At 38.7% G+C, this 1,408-nt stretch overlaps 1 protein-coding gene across 1 annotated transcript in view; it reads left to right on the forward strand.

Moving 5' to 3' along the window:
* Positions 1 to 498: 498 nt before the first annotated feature.
* Positions 499 to 1,408, forward strand: part of LOC106524627 (von Willebrand factor A domain-containing protein 7) — a gene marked incomplete at its 5' end in the record, with an annotated part of 7,026 nt that continues 6,116 nt past the window's right edge. The window contains 3 exon segments of the mRNA XM_014018514.1: positions 499 to 591; positions 786 to 1,057; positions 1,207 to 1,340. Of these exon segments, the coding sequence (XP_013873968.1) occupies positions 499 to 591; positions 786 to 1,057; positions 1,207 to 1,340 (499 nt within the window).

A 1,408-nucleotide genomic window follows, 5' to 3' on the forward strand; every position in this document is an offset into this window, starting at 1 on the left:
CGACATCTGGTGAAAATTTCATGTCATTAGCACCTCTAGTAATATATTTACTGAGAAAAATGTTGACGTGTTCAATACTTATTTTACCCACTGTGTAAATATATATATATATATATACTGTATATGCATCACCTCACCTAGAACCTGTTTGCCTTGAGTGACCRTGACGCTACTGGGAGCATGGGGCCCCTGACATCATAGCTCCTAGGATCTCTGGAACACTCAAAACTCTCTACCATGATAAGGAGGCAGCCCATTAATTTACTAAGGAGTGGTTCCCRGTTAACAATGTTTGTGTGGTTTTTACATCCATTTCAAACAGATGTCATTGACAATACAATGAGAAGAATACTGTATATATTTAAATTATATCTACTACATCAGTGGTTTCTAGAAATTGTTTATTTCTGGTTGTTCTGGTTGTTCTTCAAAATATCCCTCAGTTCAGTCTGTTTTTGTTAATTATTTTATTTTAACTGTAAGTGTTTTTGTTTGCAGGCCAGAGCATAATTACCTTCATATATGACTTTGTTAAAAAGTTTCCAGGATCCCACCCAGGTTATTCTGTAGTCACTGGACGTCCAGAAGCAGGTAGACCACCTTCTATGAAAATAATTTACCACTAACCCAAATTAGTAGCTGTTCTAGATGTTTAGTGCTACAACAACACAATCTGTGTTGAGAAAGTGTTTAGTTGTACTGAATACAATAGTGAGTAATGTGAATAAATGGTYAAAATTTGTAAAACTCACTTGTTTTTTGTAYGTTTTGTTTTTTATCACCAGGTCAGCCTGTCACACTGATGCTTTCAGTGATTGGCAGAAAAGGTCCATCTTCGGTGTCTGTTGAAGAGGTCGGCTTGGTAATTGTGTCTGGTCCTGGGAGTGTGACCAAAGGCGCCATCTCTGATGTGGGCAACGGAGACATCCTGGTCACTGTTGATGTAGTTCCTGAGGGGGAGTTTGTAGTTGTTCTGAAAGGAACAGACAAAGTGTCCAACAGTGAATTTCAAAGGCAGTCAACCACCCAGGTGTCCGTCTCCAAAGTCAATATTCAGGTTTGTCGTTTCACCTCCTCTTTATGTCCTTATATAACATTAGGGTGAATGAAGAAAAAAACATAAAAAAATAAAAATATTTAGGGACACTTATGGAAGAATGCTGAAACAGTTTGATTCATAAGAATGACATTGGTTCTTTTCTCCAGGCTGTGGTGGGCAGCAGTGTTGAGCCTGGAAAAACCTTTCTGCTCCCCTTCAGTGTGATGACCCAGGGTTCTGCTGGTACATACACCATCAGTGCCAGAAATGATAGAAACTTCCCCATGAAGTTCCCAGAAAGGCGAGATAATACTGCTGAAAAAGGCTACTTTATCGATTGCTTCTGAATAAGAAAAATATCTGGAATGA

Source organism: Austrofundulus limnaeus, unplaced genomic scaffold, assembly GCF_001266775.1.
Source record: "Austrofundulus limnaeus strain Quisiro unplaced genomic scaffold, Austrofundulus_limnaeus-1.0 Scaffold194, whole genome shotgun sequence".
NCBI classification, from domain to species: Eukaryota; Metazoa; Chordata; class Actinopteri; order Cyprinodontiformes; family Rivulidae; genus Austrofundulus; species Austrofundulus limnaeus.